The sequence below is a fragment of the Papio anubis genome, chromosome 2, assembly GCF_008728515.1.
Source record: "Papio anubis isolate 15944 chromosome 2, Panubis1.0, whole genome shotgun sequence".
Lineage (NCBI taxonomy): Eukaryota > Metazoa > Chordata > Mammalia > Primates > Cercopithecidae > Papio > Papio anubis.
This window is the reverse complement of record NC_044977.1, coordinates 105,252,723-105,274,846: the sequence shown is the minus strand read 5'-3', so window position 1 is coordinate 105,274,846 and position 22,124 is coordinate 105,252,723. Positions and strand designations below refer to the sequence as shown.

The 22,124-nt window shown below is 44.2% G+C and overlaps 1 protein-coding gene across 2 annotated transcripts in view; it reads right to left on the bottom strand.

Moving 5' to 3' along the window:
- Positions 1–21,819, bottom strand: part of LIPH (lipase H) — a 63,821-nt gene extending 42,002 nt beyond the window's left edge. The window contains exons 1-2 of one of the 2 annotated variants that reach the window (XM_003894718.5): positions 21,750–21,819; positions 12,714–13,128 (exon numbers count right to left, since the gene is read on the bottom strand). In XM_003894718.5, coding sequence (XP_003894767.1) covers positions 12,714–12,762 — 49 coding nt within the window. In that variant the 5' untranslated portion in view covers positions 12,763–13,128; positions 21,750–21,819. The remainder of the gene's footprint in view (positions 1–12,713; positions 13,129–21,749) is intronic. The other variant, XM_003894717.5, reaches the window with a different exon arrangement.
- Positions 21,820–22,124: the final 305 nt, after the last annotated feature.

Here is a 22,124-nt window from a genome sequence, read left to right as displayed (position 1 = left end):
TCCCCACCAATCACTGAGCCAGGCCAGGCAGGTCATTCCTGTCCCATGTGGCACTCTCTACTTGGAAACTTTGGCTCAAGGATTCCCCATCAGTCTGGCTGAAATATCCTCAGAACTGTGCTGGGGTCTGAGGCTCTTCCTACCCAACTTTTCCTTTCTCCTCTCCATTCTCAGGTGCCAAACTGCCCGCATCATGGTGTGAAGCCTCCCTCTGCCTATTCCCACTCCCTCCTCCTTTATCCTTCACACTCTCTGAAATAGATCTCTTACACATCCATCCCCATCTTCTCAGAGGTCCCACATGGACACAACTGAACTGAATTCTGCAATGCTATATTTTCCAGGGTTAGTGACTTCTAGGTTCACTATCTTTTGCTTTATGGATTGTCTTCTTCTTTTTTGTTGTTGTTTTCTCGGGGGTTCTTTTGTATGTATGTATTCTTTCTCATATTGGGAAGTTTATAGCTTGTTTTAATTCTTCTGGTAAACACCTTGATAACTCTATATGAAATATTTACGGCTGGGGCCGGTGGCTCACTCCTGTAATTCCAGCACTTTGGGAGGCCGAGGTGGGTGAATCACCTGAGGTCAGGAGTTTAAGACCAGCCTGACCAACATAGTGAAATCCCGTCTCTACTAAAAATACAAAAATTAGCCAGGCATGGTGGTGTGTACCTATAGTCCCAGCTACTCGGGAGGCTGAGACAGGAGAATTGTTTGAACCTGGGAGGCAGAGGTTGCAGTGAGCCAGGATCTCACCACTGCATTCTAGCCTGGGCAACAGAGCAAGACTCCCTCTCAAAGAAAAAAAAAAATTTAAATCCTTTTTCATGGAATTTAGATGTATGACCTGTATGCCAGAAGTAGACTACATGCAGAACTGTTCCAGACTGAAATACATCTGTCCACACTTAATTATTTACCAACATGCAACCCCTGGCAAGGATTTCTGGGCATCTGGAAACTGGATTTCCAACTCGGAGTGCGCTGCCCACTTCTGCCATGTGCTCTGCTGCTGATCTTTGTCAGAACAGCTCTTTCCTGACTCTACTCTAGCCCTGGCGTTAGTACCTTGAGACAATATCTAATGATTCTTTGTGATATGTGACGAGGACATTAACACACTTAATACTTCTCTCCACTAACTGGACTTCTACCTTCTGATTTTTATTAGTTATAACATTATTTTTAGCTCACCTGGTGATTCCTTGTATCGTTTCAAAATAAATATTTAAGCCTCTGTGTATTGATATATCAGTCACAGAGTTTCTGTTCTATTTACTGTATCTGTTCTATCAACTCTTTCTCTACCAAGAAAAATGAGAAAGTTAATACACCTATATCGCCTCTCAAATCCTCCTTGATCCTTCCTTCAGAATACATACATACACCCCTAGAAACACGCATTCTCTTCCCATTGTCAAATACAGTCGATTCTCGTTATTTCTGGATCTTTCTTTCTCTCTCTCTCTCTCTTTCTTTCTTTCTTTCCTTCTTTTCTTTCTTTCTTTCTCTCTCTTTCTTTCTTCTTTTTTTTTTTTTTGTTTGTTGAGACAGGGTCTCACTCTGTTACATAGGCTGGAGTGCAGTGGCACGATCACAGCTCACTGCAGTCTTGACTTCCTAGGCTCAAGCAATCCTCCTGCCTCAGCCCTGAAAGTATCTGAGACTACAGGCAAGTGCCACCACACCCGACTATTTTTTTTTTAATTTTGGTAGAGATGAGGTCTTGCCATGTTGCCCAGGCTGGTCTTGAACCCCTGAGCTCAAATGATTCTCCTGCCCCAGCCTCCCAAAGTGTGGGATTATAGGTGTGAGCCACCCCAGCCAGCCACATTTGTGGATTTCTTTTTGGTTTTGGTGTTTTATTTTTTATTATTATTATTATTTTGAGACAGAGTCTCACTCTGTTGCTTAGGCTAGAGTGCAGTGTTGTGATCTTGGCTCACTGCAACCTCCACCTCTCGGATTCAAGCAATTCTCCCACCTCAGCCTCCCGAGTAGCTGGGATTACAGACGTGTGCCACTACGCCTGGCTAATTTTTGTATTTTAAGTAGAGACAGGTTTTCGCCATGTTGGCCAGGCTGGTCTCCAACTCCCGACCTCAGGTGATCAGACTGCCTCAGCCTCCCAAAGTGCTGGGATTACAAGCGTGAGCCACCGTGCCTGGCCATATTTGTGGATTTCTTATGTGCAAATTTATTCATCACCCCAAAATCAATACTCGAGGAACCTTTTCAGTCATTCATGGACATGTGTAGAATGGCAAAAAAATTGTGTTGCCTGACATGCATGATCTCAGCTGAGGTCAGAGACAGCAACACTCTGCCTTCTTATTTGTTTCAGCTCTCACACTCTAAACAGGTATCCTTTTCACGGACACTTAGGTGACAGTCACTTAGTGCCACGTTTTTTGCTTCCTGTGCTTTTTCTTTTTTCTTTTCATTTTCTTTTCTTTTCTTTTCTTTTTTTTTTTTTTTTTTTTTTTGAGATGGAGTTTTGCTCTTGTTGCCCAGGCTGGAGTGCAGTGGCGTGATCTCAGCTCACTGCAACCTCCACCTCCCAGGTTCAAGCGATTCTCCTTGCCTCAGCCTCCTGAGTAGCTGGGATTACAGGCGGCCACCACCACGCTCCGCTACTTTTTGTATTTTTAGTAGAGACAGGGTTTCACCATGTTGTCCAGGCTGGTCTCGAACTCCTGAACTCAGGTGATCCACCCACCTCAGCCTCCCAAAGTGCTGGAATTACAGGCGTGAACCAACATGCCCAACCACTTCCTGTGCTTTTTCTTTTTTTTTTTTTTTTTTTTTTCTGAGACGGAGTCTCGCTCTGTCGCCCAGGCTGGAGTGCAGTGGCCGGATCTCAGCTCACTGCAAGCTCTGCCTCCCGGGTTTACGCCATTCTCCTGCCTCAGCCTCCCGAGTAGCTGGGACTACAGGCGCCCGCCACCTCGCCCGGCTAGTTTTTTGTATTTTTAGTAGAGACGGGGTTTCACCATGTTAGCCAGGATGGTCTCGATCTCCTGACCTTGTGATCCGCCCGTCTCGGCCTCCCAAAGTGCTGGGATTACAGGCTTGAGCCACCGCGCCCGGCCTTCCTGTGCTTTTTCTTGGTTATTTCACTGTTTAAAATGGTGTCCACTCATAGGTTTATTGCAGCACTATTCACAATAGCGAAGATATGAAATCAACCTAAGTGTCTATCAACAGATGATTGGAAAAAGAAAATATGATGTATATATACAATGGAATACTATGTACTCATAAAAAAGGATGAAATTATGTCTTTTGCAGCAACATAAATAGAACTGGAGGCCGTTATCTTAAGTGAAATAACACAGATGCAGAAACACAAATACTGCGTGTTCTCACTTATGAAGGAGAGCTAAATAATATATCTAGGGCTGGGCATGATGTCTCACGCCTGTAATCCCAGCACTTTGGGAGGCCAAGGCAGGCAGATCACTTTAAGCTCAGGAGTTCAAGACGAGCCTGGGCAACGTGGTGAAACCCCGTCTCTACTAAAAACACAAAAATTAGCTAGGTGTGGTGGTGCACTCCTGTAATCCCAGCTACTTGGGAGGCTGAGGCAGGAGAATTGCTTGAACCTGGGAGGCAGAGGTTGCAGTGAGCTGAGATCATGCCACTGCACTCCAGCCTGGGCAACAGAGCAAGACTCCACCTCAAAAATAATAAATAAATAAATAAATAAATAAATAAATAAATAAATAAAATGGTGCCCAAGCATAATGCTGAAGTGCTGTCTAATGTTTCTCAGCAGGAGAAGGCTATGATGTGCCTTATAGAGAAAATACATGTGTTAGGTAAGCTTCATTCAAGCATGAGTTAGAGTGCTGTTGGCCATAAGTCCAATGTTAATGAATCAACAGTATGTATTAAATCAGATGCCTTTAAACAGAAACACACAGAAAGTTATGTATTGATCCGCTGACAAAAATATTATGACCAGAGGCTTGCAGAAACCTAACCTTGTACTTCCCCTAGGAGCAATGGTTCAGTATTTGCTAAGTCAGTGTTTGAGGCTGCTTAATAGGGCATAACTAACACAAATAACGAGAACAGGCTGGATATAAAAATTATCTTCTGGACTCACGCCTGTAATCCCAGTGCTCTGGGAGGCCAAGGCAGGAGGATTGCTTAAGCCCAGGAGTTTGAGACCAGCCTGGGCAACATAGCAAGACTCCATCTCTATTTTTTTGTAATTATCTTCTGAAATCATACTGCTCCAGTTATGTACTTTTAGTTCTATAAAGTACATGTCCATTGCTCACTGAGTCCTTTTCCTAAGCTTCTCCCTTCACCACTAGGTGACTGGCTCTTGCTGTCTTTTTTTTTTTTTTTTTTTTTTTCTTTGAGGCAGAGTTTCTCACTCTTGTCTCTCAGACTGGAGTGCAATGGCATGATCTTGACACACTGCAACCTCCACCTCCAGGTTCAAGCGATTCTCCTGCCTCAGCCTCCCATGTAGCTGGAATTACAGGTACATGCCACCACGCGCAGCTAATTTTTGTATTTTTAGTAGAGACGGGGTTTCACTGTGTTAGCCAAGCTGGTCTCGAACTCCTGACCTCAGGTGATCCACCCGCCTCGGCCTCCCAAAGTGCTAGGATTACAAGCTTGAGCCACCATGACCGACGCTCTTGCTATCTTTTTAAGGAGGGTTCATGGTTAATATAATCCCTAAATTCGTTTGTATCTGGGAATAAATTCCTTAGCCTAAATGATGACCTGGCTTTGAACCATATTCTTTCCTTCAGGAAAGATCAATATTCTATTTTCTTGTACTGAATTTCACCCTGGAGAATTTTCCTCACTTTTTTTTTTTTTTTTTTTTTTTTTTTTTTGAGATGGAGTTTCACTCTTGCACTCAGGCTGGAGCGCAATAGCTTGAACTCTGCTCACTGCAAACTTTGCCTCCCAGGTTGGAGCGATTCTCCTTCCTCAGCCTCCCCAGTAGCTAGGATTACAGGCGCCCACCACCATGCCTGGCTAATTTTTGTATTTTTAATAGATATGGCATTTCACCATGTTGGCCAGGCTGGTCTCGAACTCCTGACCTTGGGTGGTCCTCCTGCCTTGGCCTCCCATGGTGCTGGGATTACAGGCATGAGTTACTGAGCCTGGGCAAGAATTTTCTCCTTTTTATATCACTGCATTTTTCCTACCACATTCCTGAAGCCTTATTTCCTTTTTCCAGAAAAACTCCCCACTGATGTAGAAGCTCCAGGATAATTCATCTGTTCCACCCATTGTATTCTCAGTGCCAAGAACAGGGCCTGGTTCAGAGTTAGCATCAATAAATGTTGATTGAACAAATGAATATCAACATGTTAGCATGTTCTGCAGAGACCACATCCTCCGAAGTGTTGGAATTACAGGTGTGAGACACTGAACTCGGCCTCATTCTTTAAATAGTCATTTCTGTTGGTATTTCCGAAGTCATCAGGTACTTGTATGCCTTCAGAAAGCAAAACCCTTTTGAGTTATTTTATTGTTATGGTACAAAGTCAAGGTTGTTCAGAGGTAGTGCAACAGAGCACATATAACCAGTGACCACAGAACATGTTAAAGTGGTTTTTAAAGCTTAACTTCTTCCATTAGAGTTTATCTGAAACAGGGGAAATTTTGCCTGTCCTTTTCAAACTACTCTGAAATTCAATTACTCTGAAATACCATTTCCTGTTGATCATTGGAAAATTACAGTTGGATGAGTGGTGTTTCCAATATACTTTGATAAGGAATTCAGACTCCTATTTAGAACAGGCATGATTATCATTTATTCCTTTCTATCTCTTAAAAGAAAAAGAAACATATGCAGGTAGGATACCAGGGCAATCTGACTGTAACTTCTTTAGCATAACTGTGCCTGAGATGTTTTCTTGCAATTTAATGCATGTTCTCCTGCAGACCAAATCTGGCCATGCCCATTTATATATTGTCCATGGCTACTTTCCTGCTCTAAAGGCAGAGTTGAGTGGTTATGACTAATGGTCCATAAAGCTGAAAATATTTACTATCTGTCTCTTTACAGAAAATGTTTGCCAACCCTAGTCTAATGTCCTAAACACAAATACAGGCCAAGCATGGGTGGCTCACACCTGTAATGCCAGCACTTTGGGAGGCTGAACTGGGAGGGTCCCTTGAGGGGAGGAGTGCGAGACAGCCTGGGCAACATAGTGAGATCCCATCTCTACAAAACAAAAAAACAAAACACCACCTTGGAAAGAGCGTGAGTTTTGGAGTCAGACCTAGGTTTGACATCCAATTCCACTGCCTATTAGCTATGTGACCTCTGGTAATTAATTGCCTAACCTCTCTGGGCCTCAGCTTTGCATCTGTAAAATAATCATAATAGGCCAGGCATAGTGGCTCATGCCTGTAATCCCAGCACTTTGGGAGGCTGAGGCAGGCGGATCACTTAAGGTCAGGAGTTCGAGACCAGTCTGGCCTACAGAGTGAAACCCCATCTCTACTAAAAGTACAAAAAAAAAAATTAGCTGGGTGTGTTGGCACATGCCTGTAATCCCAGCTACCTGGGAGGCTGAGGCAGGAGGATCGCTTGAACCCGGGAGGCAGAGTTTGCAGTGAGTTGAGACCCAGTCACTGCACTCCAGCCTGGGTGACAGAGTGACACTCTGTCTCAAAAATAAATAAATAAATATAAATAAAAATACAAAAATTAGCCAGGTGTGGTAGTGCACACCTATAATCCCAGCTACTCAGGAAGCTGAGGCGGGAGAATCACTTGAACCCAGAAGGCAGAGGTTGTGGTGGGCCAGGATTGCGCCACTGCACTCCAGCCTGGACGACAGAGTGAGACTCCGTCTCAAAAAAAAAAAAAAAAAAATTTCTAAAGCTCAGCATGGTGGTACAGGCCTATATAGTCCAGCTACTTGTGAGGCTGAGGCAGGAAAAACACTTGAGTCCAGGGTTCAAAGCCTGCCTGGGCAATATGGCAAGACCCATCTCTTTAAAAAAAAAAAAAAAAAAAAGGCTGGGCGCGGTGGCTCCTACCTGCAATCCCTGCACTATGGGAGGCCGAGGGGGGCAGATCACGAAGTCAGGAGATCGAGACCATCTTGGCTAACACGGTGAAAACCCGCCTCCACTAAAAATACAAAAAATTAGCCAGGCGTGGTGGCAGGCACCTATAGTCCCAGCTACTCAGGAGGCTAAGGCAGGAGAATGGTGTGAACCCTGGAGGCGGAGCTTGCAGTGAGCCGAGATTGTGCCACTGCACTCCAGCCTCGGCGACAGAGCAAGACTGTCTCAAAAATAAAAATTAAAAAAAAAAAAATTTCCCGCCCGGTGCTGTGGCTCACGCCTATAATCCCAACACTTTTGGAGGCCAAGGTGGGAAGATCACTTGAGCCCAAGAGTTCGATACCAGCACGGACAACAAGGTGAGACCCTGTCTCTACAAAAAATCAAAAAGTTAGCTATATGTGGTTGCACGTGCTGGTGGTCCCGGCTACATTGAGCCTGTGAGAGAGGTTGGTTTGCACCCAGGAAATCAAGGCTGCAGTAAGCTGTGAGCTATGATCACACTACTGCACTCCAGCCTGGACAACAGAGTTAAGACCTTGTCTTAAAAAAAAAAAAAAGAAAAGCTGCCTATGCTGTCTCAGCTACACACTCAGCTCTGGCTTCTTAGCTTCTACCTCATTTTGGAGGAATTAATTTTATTTCCCACATTTCTGATTGGGAGAAAACCTCTTCAAAGAGAGGAGACTCCTCATTCATATCCAAAGAGGTATCTGTGTAAAAAGAAGACAGAATTGTGGACAGAGGAGAGGAAGTTCTGAGATTCTACGACAGTCAATAAGCAAAGGTGGGAATTGCTTGAACCCGGGAGACGGAGGTTGCAGTGAGCCAAGATCACGCCACTGCACTGCAGCCTGGGTGACAGAAAGACTCCGTCCCCAAAAACTAAGGTATCTCAGACCTGTGGTTGATGAAGGTGCCTTGGACCCTTTGGTCCACTGACCTCCAAACTTATATGACAGAAGTCCTATATGACAGAATTTCACGTCAATTTCATGTCCTACATGAAATTAATCTTGACGTGTAGTGCCCAGTCAGGAAGTAAAACAGCCCTGACTCATACTGCTTTTTAATCTGGAGTTTTGCTTTCTAAGGTGTGCTTGAGCTTTCTTCCCCTCCACCCCGCCCCCAAACATGACAGATGTGTATTAATAACTTCTTTAGAACAGAGGTCTACATGGCCGGGCGCGGTGGCTCAAGCCTGTAATCCCAGCACTTTGGGAGGCCGAGACGGGCGGATCACGAGGTCAGGAGATCGAGACCATCCTGGCTAACACGGTGAAACCCCGTCTCTATTAAGAAACACAAAAAACTAGCCGGGCGAGGTGGCGGGCGCCTGTAGTCCCAGCTACTCGGGAGGCTGAGGCCGGAGAATGGCATGAACCCGGGAGGCGGAGCTTGCAGTGAGCTGAGATCCGGCCACTGCACTCCAGCCTGGGCGACAGAGCGAGACTCCGTCTAAAAAAAAAAAAAAAAAAAAAAGAACAGAGGTCTACAGTCAGGTTTACTGACTTGATGCTGCCTGAAAGTATTTACTGAAGGCAGGGCATAGTAGCTCACGCCTATAATCCCAGCACTTTGGGAGGCTGAGGAGGGTGGATCGCCTGAGTTTGAGACCAGCCAGGCCAGCCTGACCAACATGGTGAAACCCCGTCTCTACTAAAAATACAAAAAATTAGCCAGGCATGGTGGCGGACACCTGTACTCCCCAGCTACTCGGGGGGCTGAGGCAGGAGAATCGCTTGAATCCGGGAGGCAGAGGTTGCAGTGAGCCGAGATCGCATTACTGCACTCCAACCTGGGCAACAAGAGGGAAACTCCCTCTCTTGGGCGTGGCAGCACATGTCTGTAGTCCTAGCTACTTGGGAGACTGAGGCAGGAGAATCACTTGAACCTGGGAAGCAGAGGCTGCAGTGAGCCAAGATCATGCCACTGCACTACAGCCTAGGTGAGACAGAGCAAGACTCCACCTCAAAAACAAAACAAAACTCATCCTGAGCCAGATTGTGAAAGGATTACAGTTGGACAGGGTCAAACCTTGTAAAGCATTTGTTTCGCCAGGCGTGGTGGCTCACACCTATAATCCCAGCACTTTGTCAGGCCAAGGCGGGTGGATCACAAGGTCAGAAGTTCAAGACCAGCCTGGCCAAGATGGTGAAACCCCCATCTCTACTAAAAATACAAAAATTAGCTGGGCATGGTGGTGGGTGCTTGTAATCCCAGCTTCTCCGGAGGCTGAGGCAGAGAACTGCTTGAACCCAGGAAGCGGAGGTTGCAGTGAGCCGAGATCACGCCACTGCACTTCAGCCTGGCAACAGAGCCAGACTCCGTCTCAAAAAAAAAGAAAAGAAAAGAAAAGAAAATATTTGTTTCTTTTTTACCCTGGGCAGAGACAGGCAAGAAGCATATGGGCAGATTGCCCTCTTGATTGGAAGGATATGTCTGCTTTTAACCACTGGCTGTATTTCTTTAGGATGCAACCGAGAAAATAAATGAGATGCCAGATTTTCTCATTCTCATTTCTGAATCATGTGCATAAATATGCACATTCACACCCCCTCATTCACCTTTGCCAACTTGTTAGAGAAAGATGAGTCACCATACAGGAACAGTTCTAAATCATTCTAGAGGATTACAAATATCTGGGGAAATAATTCTGGTTTTGGCACTAAACACTTTCCTCTGGGAAAATATCTACCTAGTTTTACAGTTGCTAGGGCCAAAATATTGATAGCAGAGTAACTTTAAAAAATACTTATGTCAAGCAGCCTTAATTTAGAACAATATTTTAAAACCTGTGTTTGTTGTACCACCTGTAGCTGAAAAACCCTGAAGGCTTGTTAAAAATGCAGGTTCCAGGCCAGGCACAATGGTATGTGCATGTAAGTTCCAGATACAGACAGGGTGAGAAAATTTTTGAGACAGGGTCTTGTTCAGCCAGCTGAAGTGCAATGGCTACTCAGAGGCACAGTCATAGCTCACTGCAGCCTCCAACTCCTGGGCTCAAGCGATCCTCCAGCCTCGGCCTCCCCAAGTGCTGGGACTACAGGTGTGAGCCCCTAGGACCAACCAGAAAAGTGTTTAAAATGTAGATTCCAGGATCTCACTCCAGACCTACTAAGTTTGGATTTTTGGAGGTGGAGTGCATTTTAATCAAGACCTCAGGGGATTCTAGTGTACTTTAGTTTGTTAGCTGTTGCTTTGTTCACTGGTAAGATTATGGCAAACATTCCTAACATGGTTTCACAAAGATTAGAAAACAAAACAAAGATCTCTGAAACTGAATGACTTGTATCCTTGGGATTTCTGAAGCTCATTTTAATGCTTGGTAATTTTTGGACTGCAAGCAGAAGGGAAAAACAGAAAGTGCATGCATTTGAGATTAATAATGTCTGCTACCAGATGAATATTATCCAACACCCTCCCTAATGAAAGTTCCAAGTTTATGGCTTCCTAGACACTGAGAAGACTAGACTTAGCTTACAGCTATACTATTTTTTTCCTTCTACGTACAGAAGTTTATTCTTCTGTGTCTCTGTCTGCTGAGATTCTATCATGCAGCAGTGACAGTCTTCTAGAATCATGTAAAACAAGACTTTACTTCTGAGAAGATGCTAAGGAAAAGGAAGGTCACAAAAAAATTAAGTTGCTGTTTTTTCAGCTTTATAAATGGAGATGTATAATGAAAGACTGGAAGAAGGTACCCACAAGCCATCCCATGTTTTTGTGTTAGGGTTGGCCCTGACCCACTTAAGATACCTCTACCTTTATATTCTTTTTTTTTTTTTTTTTTTGAGATGGAGTCTCACTTTGTTGCCTAGGCTAGAATGCAGTGGCACCATCTTGGCTCACTGCAACCTCTGCCTCCCAGGTTCAAGAGATTCTCCTGTCTCAGCCTCCCGAGTAGCTGGGATTACAGGCACATGCCACCAGGCCCGGCTAATTTTGTATTTTCAGTAGAGACGGGATTCACCATGTTAGCCAGGCTGGTCTTGAACTCCTGACCTCAGGTGATCCACGCGCCTCGGCCTTCCAAAGTGCTGGGATTATAGGCGTGAGCCACTGCACCTGGCCATTTATGCTCATTTTTTTTAATTTAAAAATGATAATAGGCTGGGCGCGGTGGCTCACGCCTGTAATCCCAGCACTTTGGGAGGCCGAGGTGGGTGGATCACGAGGTCAGTAGATTGAGACCATCCTGGCCAACATGGTGAAACCTCCTCTCTACTAAAAATACAAAATTAGCCAGGCGCAGTGGTGCACTCCTGTAGTCCCAGCTACTTGGGAGGCTGAGGCAGGAGAATCGCTTGAACTAGGGAGGGAGAGGCTGTAGTGAGCTGAGATCGCAACACTACACTCCAGCCTGGGTGACAGAGTGAGATCCTGCCTCAAAAAAAAAAAAAAAAAAAAAAGATAACAAACATATACTTTAAAATGTCGAATTCTCAGTTAAAAATATCATCATTGCTATGATTTTAACTTACTAGAAAATCAACTTCAAAACCATATATAAAGAAAAATTTATAGGCCAGAAATCCTAATACTATTTTTCCATTTCCCTTCTAAACTTCATTCACAAGCATACATACATGATTTTAACATAGTTGTAATCATAGTTTACCAACAAATTTAAGTTCTACTTTTTCTACTTGGTGTTACTTTAAAAATGTTTGCTTATTTCTGCATAGCATCAGAATTAGTTTAAAGGCTACTTCAAAAAAATTAAGTTGATATACTGTCTTTTATCCATTCCTGTATGTAGAAACATTTTGGTTATATCTAGTTTCAAGTTACTGCAAGTAATATAGTTAGACTTATCTCTGCATAGGAGGCTTTTCTCTTTTAAAAGTTATTCATTTAGAATAAATTCCCAGCAGTGGTTTTACTAGCTTAAAGTACAGGAACATTTTTATGGGTCTGAATATATAACATATTTACCCTTTGCCCTTCAAAAAAATTATATCAACCTTCATTACCATAGCTATCTGAAACAAAACTGAATACTTAAAAAGGTTGCAAAGTGTCGAATTTTATTTTTTTAAGCATTTCACTTTGTTTTTGTTACATTATCAGGTACATTAGGGTTTAAATTTTGATTTCCTCATTATAATTAACAATTTTTAAGTTATAAGTATGCCAGGAACCATTCCAAGTAGTTTATCTATATTAAATTATGTTTTCTCTAAGAATAATTTAAATAAACTCTCGATGTATGAAAATATAAAAACCAACCCTCGATATATTAAATACAAGATAAATTTTTATATTTCCAGAAAATAAATCATCTCATTTCACAGAACTAGAAAGGCATAGATAAAGACTAAGAAAGAAAATAAGACTTCTAGATTTTACAGCAGATTTGATTGTTGTACATAAGAAGAAATTAATTTGAAGACATAGTAGCTTCTTTTATTATTGAGAATTTTTTTTCAGGATTAGAAAGTTCATCTAACCTGTATCTTTTTTTTTTTTTTTTTTTAAGGAAAAGCTAAGGAAATGATACAAGCTTCCTATATCTTTTTCCTTAAAAACGACTCTATGGAACTTAAAAAGTTCACTGAAGGAAGTAGAATGATGACATGCAAAATGACAACACAACTAATTCTATTTTTTAAGCAGTTAAGAAAACCAGTTAGTAAATAACCTACCTGATCTTGCCAAGCACATCAAACTGATGAATAAGTAGAATCTCAACATATGGAAACTGGAGAGATCGTGTGTCACATTCACAAGAATGATTTACTTTGCAGAGGCTTAAGAGTTTCCACTGCGGAGTTTTGCTCACAGTGAGCTCAGACGACTCAGAGGTGTGGTGACAACAGGAAGTTCCCTAGGGACTGACTGCAGGCAGTCCCAACCCTTTCAGGAGCTTTGACTCCTCCTCTTTTCAATAAAAGGTCAGTTACTGTCTACTTTATAAATTTTATGCATATCTTAGTATTATAATCTGCATTTGCAGAATGACGAGTTCAGAATAGTTTCATTCTTTGTGGGCGGTTTATTAGTTGTTTGGCTTGGTGTGTTGAAATCCAGTGTGACTTGAGATCTTTTCCCCCTTGGTTCCTGTGAATGAAATAACAAATCCAGTTTGTATCTGTTGGCCTGTATATACAAAACCAGTTTTTACATTAATTCATACACTCATTCATCATAGGGCAGTCTTTAGATTTTATTAAGAACATTTTATTAGGTCCAATTATATATCTACTTTTGCCAAAATATATGTATGCTTCAGATTAAAGGAAACTTTTTTTGGTATTGTATCTCTTTATTTGTATTTCTTCCTATCTAGAATTTCTACATCTCTAATAGTTCTTTTTTAAAAAGGAAAAATAGGCCAGCGCGGTGACTCACGCCTGTAATCCCAACGCTCTGGGAGGCTGAGGACTGCTTGAGGTCTGGAGTTTGAGACCAGCCTAGCCAACATGGCGAAACCCTGTCTCTACTAAAATTACAAAAATTAGCAGGGGTGGTGACACGCACCTGTAGTCCCAGCTACCTCAGGAGGCTGAGGCACAAGAATTGCTTGACCCCAGGAGGCAGAGGTTGCAATGAGTCAAGATCACATCACTGCACTTCAGCCTGGGCAACAGAGTGACTGTCTCAAAAAATAAATACATAAATAAAAAGGAAAAATAAATAGAAAACTTTCAAATAGAGAGCCATGCCAGAATCTATGCATCTCAGTGATAGAGGTAACTAAACTTGTGCTGCATAGCTCCAAGGTAATTTAATTCCCTTTCTGATGAGAGTGCTTGCAGCACTAACTCAGGCTTCTAGTGGTCTGATGAGCTTAAAAATAAGCCAGGCACGGTGGCTCACGCCTGTAATCCCAGCACTTTAAAAGGCCGAGGTGGGCGGATCACGAGGTCAGGAGATCGAGACCATCCTGGCTAACATGGTGAAACCCCGTTTCTACTAAAAATACAAAAAAAATTAGCCGGGCTTAGTGGTGTGCGCCTGTCGTCCCAGCTATTCAGGAGGCTGAGGCAGGAGAATGGTGTGAACCCGGGAGGCGGAGCTTGCAGGGAGCCAAGATCGCACCACTGCACTCCAGCCTGTGGGACAGAGCGAGACTCTGTCTCAAAAATAATAATAATAATAAATAATTTTTAAAAATTAACATGCTGGGCGCGGTGGCTCATGCCTGAAATCCCAGCACTTTGGGAGGCTGAAGCGGGTGGATCGCTTGAGCCCAGAAGTTCCAGTCCAGTCTGGACAACATGGCAAAAACCCATCTCTGAAAAAAAATACAAACATTCTTTAGTGCACCTGTGGTACCAGCTACTCAGGAGGCTGAAGTGGGAGGATCACCTGAGCCTGGGAAGCAGGAAGTTGCCATGAGCCAAAATCATACCACTGCACTCCAGCCTGGGTGACAGAGTGAGACCCTGTCTCTAAATAAATAAATAAATAAATAATAAAGACACAACTTAAGAATACATTTCATCCAAAGCATCAGGCAGAAGCAATTAGTCATTTAGCATTGTCTACCTGAAGTATGGGTTTGTGAAGTAATAGTACCCCTCATATAAGTTTAACTGTTAGTTCTCTTCATGTTCCCACATCATTTGAATAGCAGGAGATTCCTTTGCCGGAAGTAGATTCTAGCAATGCTTCCCAAGAAGTCAGTAAATCGGAATCACCTGGGAGGTTTTAAAAGTATCGTGTGCAGATTTCTGTTTCACACGTCAGATCTAATGAATGCCAAGACTGCCTAGGGCTGACTTACTATATTAACCTGAGTTCAAATCCCTTCCACTAGCTTAGTTGTGTAGACTTATGCAAACCATTTAAGTTTTGTGTTTTTTTTTTTTTTAGACGGAGTGGAGTCTCGCTCTGTCACACAGGCTGGAGTGCAGTGGCGTGATCTCGGCTCACTGCAAGCTCCGCCTCCCGGGTTCATGCCATTCTCCTGCCTCAGGCTCCCCAGTAGCTGGGACTCCCAGTAGCTGGGACTACAGGCGCCCGCCACCACGCACGGCTCATTTTTTGTATTTTTAGTAGAGACGGGGTTTCACCGTGTTAGCCAGGATGGTCTCGATCTCCTGACCTTGTGATCTGCCCGCCTGGGCCTCCCAAAGTGCTGGGATTACAGGCGTGAGCCACCGCGCCCGGCCCGCGGCTTTTTTTTTTTTTTTCCAGACAAAGTCTCACTCTGCTACCCAGGCTGGAGTGCAGTGGCGCAAGCTCACTGTAACCTCAAACTCCTAGGCTCAAGTGATCCCCCTGCCTCAGCTTCCCTAGAACTACAGGTGTATGCTACCACGCCCGGCTAATTTTTTGATTGTAGAGATGGGATGCTTGCTACATGGCCCCAGGCTGGTCTCAGAATTTCTAGATTCCAGTGATATTCCTACCTCAGCCTTTCAGTGTTGGGATTACAGGCGTGAGTCACCGTGCCTGACCCAACATTTAGGTTCTTAAAGTCTGTTTTCTTAGCTGTAAAATGAAGATAATAAAATCACACGTTTCACAGAGTTGTTATATGGACTAAATGAGATATTACAGCTAAAGTCCTTAGCACTGTGCTAAGGTAAGCGCTCTGGCAACTTGATAACTGTTGTTATTATCTAGCTGGCCACACATCTGTACCTTTCCTTCCCAGCAGAAGGCAGCCAGCACAGTGTTGAGAAGAGAGACTCAGATGGGATTTTTACGACTGGGGGGCACCCTAAGTCTTGGTGCTTCAGCTAAGAGACTTCAGTCACCACTTCAGCCTGCCTTTGGTTTTCGTTTTGTCTCCTGCTTGAAGAAATAAATTAAGGAACTGTGAATAAGTCAAACAAAATAGGCCAGGTGTGGCGCGGTGGCTCACGCCTGTAATTCCAACACTTTGGGAGGCCAAGGTGGGTGGATCACCTGAGGTCAGGAGTTTGAGACCAGCCTGGCCAACATGGTGAAACCTCATCTTTACTAAAAATACAAAAGTAAGCCAGGCATGGTGGCACAGGCCTATAATCCCAGCTACTTGGGAGGCTGAGGCAGGAGAATTGTTTGAACCCGGGAGGCGGAGGTTGCCGTGAGCCGAGATCGTACCACCGCACTCCAGCCTGGGTGACAGAGTGAGACTCTGTCTCAACAACAACAAAAAAAGGAAAACCAAAGAGATAGCCTGTAAGCCTGTCTATTTTTCGCTCAGCTTTTGTTTAGTTTAGAGGAAAAAATTTGCTTTTATTTCTGTAAGCTTTACTAATTTGAAAACAACTGCCCTCTGGAACAAATGGAGACTTGTTTCACATCTCTTTTAGGAACATATTAGGGAATGCCTTGCTCCCTGTTCAATCAGTGTATTTGCCTGATAAATATTTGTTGAGGTCCTATGAGTTTTCAGTACCATGCCAAGTGCTTATCTACATGGAGCTAATGTACATTTTTCTGGAAACTATCCAGTTATAGGAATGGGAATCATTTCTGTTGGGAGGACTCTTTGTGCTACTTTTTGTCGTTTTTGTTGTTTTTGAAACAGGGTCTCACTCTGTCACCCAGACTTGAGTGCAGTGACTCGATCACAGCTCACTGGTCTTGACCTCCTGGGCTTAAGAGATTCTCCCACCTCAGCCTCCTGAAGAGCTGGGGTCACAGGCACATGTCACCATGCCCGGCTAATTTTTTAATGTTTTTGTAGAGATGGGGTCTCGCAGTGTTGCCCAGGCTGGTCTCAAACCCCTGGCCCCAAGCAGTCCTCCTGCCTCGGCCTCTCAAAGTGCTGGGATTACAGGCATGAGCCACCGTGCCTGGCCTCTTTGTGTTACTATTAATGATTTTCCTGCTGGTGGGCACAGAAGGTCTCTAACTTCTTAACTGTGCTCCTTTCTATTTTAGGCATTCAGAACAGCACAAAAATCAATGGGAGAAACTGTCCCTTATTTTTTTACAATAGTGAGAAATATCAAATATAAGAAAACATAAAACAGTCCCAAGAATGGGAGAGAGGAGAGGCAGGGAGGAGAGGAGAATAGATATGACTGTAAAAGAACCTTTTAGTTGGCCGGGCTCATGCCTGTAATCCCAGCACTTTGGAAGGCTGAGGCAGGTGGATCACCTGAGGTCAGGAGTTCGAGACCAGCCTGGCCAACATGGTAAAACCCTGACTCTACTAAAAATACAAAAATTGGCTGGACATGGTGGCGGGTGCCTGTAATCCCAGCTACTTGGAAGGCTGAAGCAGAAGAATCACTTGAACCCAGAAGGCAGAGGTTGCAGTGAGCCAATATCATGCCATTGTACTCCAGCCTGGGTGACAAGAACAAGATTCTGTCTTAAAAAAAAAAATCATCTTTTAGTGAAAATCATCTTTTAGTGATGAAACAATTGTGTATCTTAATTGTGGTAGCGGCTATGTGGCGGTGGAAAGGTGATAAAATAGCACAGAACTACACACACTTGCATATGAAACTCTAAATGAGGTCTGCGGATTGTCAACCAGGGTCAATTTTTTTGTTTTGTTTATTTTTTTATTTTTTTATTTTTTTACTTTTTTGAGACAAGGTCTCACCCTGTCACCCACCACAACCTCCAACTCTTGGGCTCAACTGATCCTCCACCTCAGCCTCCTGAGTAGCTAGGACCATAGGCACAAGCCACTGCACCTATTTTTGTAACTTTCTGAGAACCAATAATTCTTTTTTTTTTTCTTTTACTTTTTTTTTTTTAAGACACCGTCTTGCTCTGTAGCCCAGGCTAGAGTGCAGTGGTGCAACCTCAGTTCACTGCAACCTCCGCCTCCCAGGTTCAAGCTATCCTCCTGCCCCTCAGCCTCCCAAGTAGCTGGGATTACAGGCATGCGCCACCATGCAGAGCTAATTTTTGTATTTTTCAGTAGAGACAGGGTTTTGCCATGTTGGCCAGGCTGGTCTCGAACTCCTGGACTCAAGTGATCTACCCTCCTCGGCCTCCCAAAGTGCTGGGAATTACAGGTGTGAGCCACCATGCCCGACCCAAAAATTATTTCAGAATAAAGTTTTTCAGGCCGGGTATGGTGGCTCACATCTGTAATCCCAGCACTTTGGGAGGCTGAGACAGGTGGATCACCTGAGGTCAGGAGTTTGAGACCAGCCTCACCAATCTGATAAAATCCCGTCTCTACTAAAAATACAAAAAAAATCACCAGGTGTGGTGGTATGCACCGGTAATCCCAGCTACTCAGGAGGCTGAGACAGGAGAATCACATGAACCCAGGAGGCAGAGGTTGGGAGGCAGAGGTTGTAGTGAGCTGAGGTTGTGCCATTGCACTCCAGCCTGGGAAACAACAGCAAAACTCCATCTCAAAAAAAAAAAAATATATATATATATACACACACACACACACACACACACACACATATATATACACACACATATATATACACACACACAAAAATTAGCCGGGCATGGTGGCGGGCACCTGTAATCCCAGCCACTCGGGAGGTTGAGGCAGGAGAATCACTTGAACCCAGGAGGTGGAGGTTGCAGTGAGCCAAGATTGCACTACTGTATTCCAGTCTAGGTGACAGAGCAAGACTCAGTCTCAAAAAAAAAAAAAAAGAAAAAATTTTCCACAATTTTAAAAGATGAGTCAACTCCTAATCATTTGAAATCATTTATTCAAAGGTACTCTAAGAAAAAGCATTTCTTCATTTCCAATCAGTTAATTAAGATTTTCTCAATTCTGTGACCTCCTGATTACAACTCAAGAATACCAGTTTTCCTATTTTCCAATCTAGTATTACCTCTGGGTTTTTCTTCTTCTTTTTTAAACCTAGAAGTCACTTGCTACAGAAAGCGTATTTAAAAGGTACAGGCAAGCTTCCAAACACATGGACAGGAAAAACAGGTATGAAGTGTAATGGAACTAAGGGGTGGAGGTTTTATAACTCTCATTTGTTTTGACAGCCAAGAAAGGTGACCTGTGTCCCCACCTGCCCAGGTCTAGGGCTCCAAGCTGGCATATGACTCACTATAACACCCTTTTGCCTTCCCTTCCATATCAGTGACCCTGCCATTTCTCACTTTCATTCCAAGTTTGGAAAGATAAGCGAGTTTCTTCAATTCATATCCTGCAAAGAGATAAGGGTAACTTTCCCCAATTCCATTTATTCGTTTCATTTCATCAGTCCCTCATTGATCGAACATTTCTAGAGCTCTCAGTACAAGAAATAAGGAAGAAATAGAACATGCTCCTTACATCAAGAAGACAGACACATTAATAATGAAAGTGGTAATAATAATGCTAATATAGGCCAGCATGGTGGCTCATGCCTGTGATGCCAACTGTGGGGGTGCAGGGCAACATATTCAAGCTTATGTACAAGGCGTTTGAGGTCGGGGCATGGAAAAATACAGAGGCGCTGTGTGTATGTTATTTGTGCATGAGAATGAAACTCGACCCTGAAAACAGGACAAGGAGTGGAGTGTGTGGTGTGATAAGGAACGCTGAAAACAGCCTCCTGAGAATGCAGTTTGAGTGTTTTTACAAGGCCACAGGTGCCTCATGACCTGACCTCAAAAAAGCCATCTAGTGGATGTTTGTGGTTTAACAAGCCCTTTCAATAAATACTTGGTGGACAGATGCTGGGGCGGACTCTCTTAGAAGAGCTACCCCCCATTCTAACTGGTGTGAGATGGTATCTCATTGTGGTTTTGATTTGCATTTCTCTAATGACCAGTGATGATGATCATCTTTTCATATGTCTGTTGGCTGCATAAATGTCTTCTTTTGAGAAGTGTCTGTTCACACACTGGGGCCTGTTGTGGGGTGGGGGGCTGGGGGAGGGATAACATTAGGAGAAATACCTAAGGTAGGTGACAGGTTGAAGGATGCAGCAAACCACCAGGGCACGTGTATGCCTATGTAACAAAACTGCACGTTCTGCACATGTAACCCAGAACTTAAAGTATAATAATAAAAAAAAGAAGAGTTACCCCCTGCCCCGCTCAGCTGGAATTGTCTGAGAACTCATTCGTGGCATTCATTGCAAGCTATAAGCTCTGCAAGTGGTGCCCCGACATGATCGCCTTGAAGTTCCGTGTGAAGGAGGCCAGCTCATCAATTTTCGGGGAATCCCGGTAAGGGACAGTCCTGACTCCCATCAGGAGGACGCGACCCACACGTAAAATATCAGGGGTTGGGTTACCGTGGGTCAGGAAATGACCAAAGAACAGAAAGTATTTTTTAACAGTGCAACAGCTACTTAAGGCTATCCAGTGCACTGTAGAGCCTGGAGCTCTACACAAGCTCATGCTTTTAATTCGGCAGGAATGCCCTTGGTTTCCTGATCAAGGAACCTTAGATTTAGAGCTATGGGAGCAGGTAGGTCGCTGCCTGAAAAGAGGACATGAACAAGGTCGTTTTACTAATTTTACTATTTTGACCACCTGGGCGTTGTATCGTCTTTATCTGTCAGATCGCGGTTAGACGGCCCATTATCTCCACCTGAAAAGAATTCAGAAGATTTGAAGGGAGAGATTCCTCTCCCCACTTCATTCCCTTCTATGGTGAATAACGAGATTTTTTCTAGTGAGGAAAAACAGGAACCAGAACAGCGGGGGCGGGGCGGTGCTCCTCTCTCTACTTCAGTCCCTTCTGTAGAGGGGCCTAAGGAGGACATTTTTTCTAGTGAGGATAAGGACGGACCGGAGCCTTTTCCTCCCCGTATAGAAAACCCATTGCCCTCCTTTCCTCTACCCTTAAAGGGACCTGCATTTGTTGGCCCTGTTCAGCCAACAGCATCTCCCATCCCCCTTAAGGAGACTGGAGGCTGCCCCAGGGACAGTTCTTAGATAAAAACCCCTGGTCAGCGACGTGGGTATAATCAGGTGGCGGCGCCTCCTCAACAAACTTCCCTGCTGGAGGGGTGCCGCCAGGAGTAAAGGAAAGTGGGTGATTATGACTGTCTTCCTAACATGCAAGTTCCCATTTCCTACTTCCAGCATCAGCCTTTCTGGCCTTGTCTTTTTTCTGTTTTTCTGGAGTATAAGGGGAAGTTGCATGCTACTTCCTGGGTTTTATCCCAGCTAGCTCTAGCTTTCTTGCTGCCCACAGAGGCCTGGGGCAGCAGAGTTGCTAAGATGCCAGGGAGTGCCCATTTGGTCACTGGCAGTCTGGGCAGGTTACCCCTTTCTGGGTTTGTGGTGACAGAGGGGAAGCCAAAAAGCACAGAGCAGGCAGCTCCAGCCCCGTCCTGAGGATCCACCTCACCACCGTCACGTGCCTTAGTAACTGCGCCCAGGAAGTGGCCTGCTGCTTGCTGTGCTGCTGCTTTTCCTACTTCTGCCCTTCGCTGCCACCCCTCACATGTCTCAGTTGACAAGCAATTCCTTGTCTTCCCTGGCCCCCTAGGGAAAGGGCTAAGAAACAGTCCATGTGCGCCCCGACCTTACTAGCCTAAGGTGGGCAAAGGAGTGTGGAGCAGCCTAGAGGACAGAGCCCTGGGGGAGGAGCCCGCTAGTAAGGGGCGCTTTCCTGTAGCCATATTAAATGCTAACTAGGCTAAGGTGGACGAGATCTGCCACCTGTTGTCATCTTCAGAAGATAGACGCAGCAGTAAGGAATGTTTGTTTTGCTTTTTTATAAAATGTTTAAAAACACTGTGGCTAAGAAACTTCAAAGCAGACCCTGTGCTGCATGTCTGCTCCTCCCCTGAGCCTCTCTGCTTGGGGGTGGTAAAAGTAATAAAAAGCCCAGCATATTTTCAGTACCTTACCTAACAGGGTTGGCTCCAGGCGTCGGTGGCCTAGAAGATACGGGGAATGGTTTTCTCCCAGCCTGTTACCCTCTTGCCTCCAGCCTTCCCGCTTACACACGCACTTTACCACCGGGTCATTCTCTAACCTCTTACTGCCACTTGTAGTCTTCCTTCCTTCCTCTCAGGATAAGGACAGCAACAAGTGGCAGGCTATTAAAAAGAGAAGCTGCCTAAGGAGCCCAGAACGAATAAAAAGAAACCAGCCACAACCCTACTTTCCCAAGCTCACTTCTAAGACATTCCAGTTAAAGGCTGTTGCAGGAAAATGGCCAACACCAAAGGACATTTTTAAAAGTGTTTTGTATTTTTTTTTTTTTTTTTTTACACATTTAA